Source organism: Silene latifolia, chromosome X (genome assembly GCF_048544455.1).
Source record: "Silene latifolia isolate original U9 population chromosome X, ASM4854445v1, whole genome shotgun sequence".
Taxonomy (NCBI): domain Eukaryota; kingdom Viridiplantae; phylum Streptophyta; class Magnoliopsida; order Caryophyllales; family Caryophyllaceae; genus Silene; species Silene latifolia.
The window spans coordinates 21,249,696-21,252,989 of record NC_133537.1 but is presented as its reverse complement, the minus strand read 5'-3'; the positions used below and the strand labels follow the sequence as shown (position 1 = coordinate 21,252,989).

Here is a 3,294-nt window from a genome sequence, read left to right as displayed (position 1 = left end):
AAGAATTATTTTAAATGGCCCAAAATAAAATACGGAAAAAACTCAATGAAACAAAAAAGTACATTTTCTGAAAAAGAGTATAAAAGTAAAATACATAAGAGTGATTATACCATAGAATGAATGTATTTAAAAGAAAAAAAGTCTCTCCATTCGAAAGAACGCAAAATACGAATTATAGAATAAGAGCGTTTTATTGTTAAAGACTTAAGACGGTATGAGATAAATCGTCCTAATTATCACATCATAAATGTGAAATAAGGCAACGGCCTCCTAGAAAAAGCTGCTTTTGTGCAAAATTATTTACTACTACTCTACTATTTCTATTTGTCTTCCTCATTTTGCACCTATATATATACACTACTCACCTCCACAACTAAATACACTATCCTTTCATTTCATAAACGTTTTATTTTCAGTGACTGAAAATGGGAAAGATGAAGTTAGTGTTAAGAGAATTTGAAAAAGAAAGAGACAATGAAGAAGTTGAACAAGTAGAAAAAATGTGTGAAGTGGGTCCCACTTCCAAACTCTCCCTCTTTACTAATCTCTTAGGTGATCCTCTTTGTCGCATTCGCCATTCCCCTGCTTTTCTCATGCTGGTAATGTCCTATTCTTTACATTTTATTAAAATACGAGTGTAAAGAGTCTGTTGAATCGGAGGGACGGTTCATTATTCACAAGAGTAGAGTGATCGTTATTTGTAATTTGGTTGAGTAATAATTTTGATGGTTTTATTCTCGTGACCTTATAGTAACTAACTAGCTTTGTTCATATGAAATAAACGTTACCATATAGCATGCTTCAACGTTTAACATTGTTTACCATATGGAGTAGCTAACTAGTATGATGATTTTATGTACTCTATAACTTTTATTAACAAATTCCGTACGTTTCATTAGAATACTCCTAAAAAAAAGAATAAAAAGGTTAAGAAACCTGTTAAATGAGAGGGTGTATTATTTTTGGGTGGGTGTTAATAGAGGAGTTCAGTAATACGTATTCCTTCTGTTCCAGTGAGATGTTTATACTTCCTTTATTTTGTGAAGAGGAAATAAAGGAAGTGTAAACATATCATGAATAAATCTTTGTTTAAAGTGGTGTGGTTGAAATTTGTAGGTAGCCGAGCTAGTTGAGGAAGAAGAAGAAGGTGGTGAACAAAAGAGAGCAATAGTAGGAATGATTAGAGGTTGCATTAAAACCGTTACATGCGGTAAAAAGTATCCTAGACAATCCAAGTTACTACATCCTGGTAACTCTTTGCAACCTCTTCCTGTTTACACCAAACTCGCTTACATCTTGGGCCTCCGCATTTCACCTTATCACCGGTAATAATTATTCTCAATCGTCTTCCTTAAAAAAACATATTTTTATCGCGTATCTTAACCTATGGATTAATTATTTGCCACCGGTACTATTTTAGGCACGTGTAGTGCCTAGGATAATGTTGGTGGATAAAAGTCTAAAATTGTTATCCACGTGACCACGTGCCATTAGTTAATTAAAACACTTTTTTCTTTATAAGGTACAACTTTTATTTGAACTTTTTGTAATTGATCATGCCTTAGCGACTTAGCGTAGTCGTTAAGAGTGAAAGACTGTGATTATGTGAATAACAGTTCACAAACATTTTAGATTTCTTTCCTTATAGTGTGCCGATGTAGTGCCTTATTTTCCGCCAAAAGAAAGCTAATTTTGGTATGTTTTTTTTTAATATGCCTTAGGCGAATGGGGATAGGATTGAAGTTAGTGAACAAAATGGAAGATTGGTTTAAGCAAAACGGAGCCGAATACTCGTACTTAGCTACCGAAAGTGACAACCAAGCATCCGTCAAGTTATTCAATCAAAAATGCGGATACTCCAAATTCCGAACCCCGTCGATATTAGTTCAACCCGTTTTTGCTCACCGGGTGAAGGTCTCGAACCGAGTCATCATTATCAAGCTCAATCCCAACGAGGCCGAAACTATCTACCGTCACAAGTTCTCGACCGTCGAGTTTTTCCCACGAGACATCGACATGATCCTAAGCAATAAACTTACGCTTGGCACGTTCATTGCCATGCCACGTGATACACACGCGCCAAGTATTTGGCTTGGGGCAGAGAAGTTCCTCGCTGACCCACCCGAGTCGTGGGGTATTCTAAGCGTATGGAACTGCAGTGATGTGTGGCGGTTGGAGGTACGCGGAGCGTCGCGTGTGGGTAAAGGTTTGGCTAAAACAACCCGTTTAATAGACCGGGCGTTCCCTTTTCTCAAGATACCTTCATTTCCGGAGGTGTTCAGGCCTTTTGGACTCCACTTTATGTATGGGCTTGGTGGGGAAGGCCCAAAAGCTGCTAAAATGGTTAAATCCTTATGTGGGGTGGCCCATAACTTGGCCCGGGATCACGGGTGCAGTGTCGTTGCAACAGAAGTGGCTAGTCAAGAGCCGCTCAAACCCAGTGTCCCACATTGGAAAAAATTATCTTGTGACGAGGACTTATGGCTTATTAAACGGTTAGGGGATGGTTATAGTGACGGGTCAATGGGTGATTGGACGAAGTCGCAACCAGGTCGTTCCATTTTTGTGGATCCAAGAGAATTTTAGGCTAGCTAGGCAGTGGCGTAGGGAGGCTTTAGGAGAGTGGGTGTCGCAACCCCACAAATTTTGTAATATTATCGTATAAGCCGCGAGTTTGTGTAAGTTTTTGTGGTATTAGGCCATGGTTATAAATAGAAGTTTAGAAATGGCATACATTCGGTGGATTTCATTCGCTTTTCATCCAAACGTTACCTTCAAATCTTCAATCATGGCAATTTCTTTGTTTAGTAGATCACAAAATCTCATTGAAGACGGCACGTATCCGTCACTTTGGAGTGACGGATACCATTTCCTTCCATAAATGACCCAAATAGAGGGGAGAGGGAAGCGCGTGGTGGTCTTTTTGCCATGTCTCTATCCGTTTTGTGAGTGGCATTCACCGTTCTTTCTTTCCACCCGTCTTGTGGACTAACTGGTAGTAGATTTACGTTGTTTCAAGGCGATTGTACTGTTGTCTAGTGCTACACGTAGTTAGATTCCTAATGGGAAGTACGTTATACTGATATTGTGAAGCGTCTCTTTCGGATTTGAGGTGAGTGAGATATATATTGCTGTCAAATTGTGTATGTCTGGCCTATTTGCTTCCTGTCTCCATTGCCAAAATCACTAAGGTGAAATTATTTAATGGCTTGAAATAAGATGTCACGATCAACAATAAAAGGGGTACGAAATACAAATAAAAGGGTACGAAAAATTTGTCTCTCAATAACTTAG

The 3,294-nt window shown here is 38.6% G+C and overlaps 1 protein-coding gene across 2 annotated transcripts; it reads left to right on the top strand.

The window, feature by feature from the left end:
* The first annotated feature begins 225 nt into the window (after nt 1-225).
* Nucleotides 226-2,736, top strand: LOC141621281 (putative N-acetyltransferase HLS1). Of its 2 annotated transcripts, XM_074437906.1 has the most exons (3): nt 226-599; nt 1,117-1,325; nt 1,722-2,736. In XM_074437906.1, the coding sequence occupies exons 1-3, from the start codon at nt 426-428 to the stop codon at nt 2,584-2,586; spliced, it is 1,248 nt and encodes a 415-aa protein (XP_074294007.1). In that variant the 5' UTR covers nt 226-425; the 3' UTR covers nt 2,587-2,736. The 2 variants fall into 2 exon arrangements, with proteins under 2 accessions (XP_074294007.1, XP_074294008.1); XM_074437907.1 differs by lacking the exon at nt 226-599 and having other exon boundaries at nt 1,169-1,249.
* The last annotated feature ends 558 nt before the right edge of the window (nt 2,737-3,294 follow it).

Coding starts and splice junctions, on each gene's coding strand:
- LOC141621281 (XM_074437906.1), top strand. CDS start 426: ATGGGAAAGATGAAGTTAGTGTTAAGAGAATTTGAAAAAGAAAGAGAC. Junction 600..1,116: donor CCCCTGCTTTTCTCATGCTG/GTAATGTCCTAT, acceptor TGAAATTTGTAG/GTAGCCGAGCTAGTTGAGGA. Junction 1,326..1,721: donor CGCATTTCACCTTATCACCG/GTAATAATTATT, acceptor AATATGCCTTAG/GCGAATGGGGATAGGATTGA.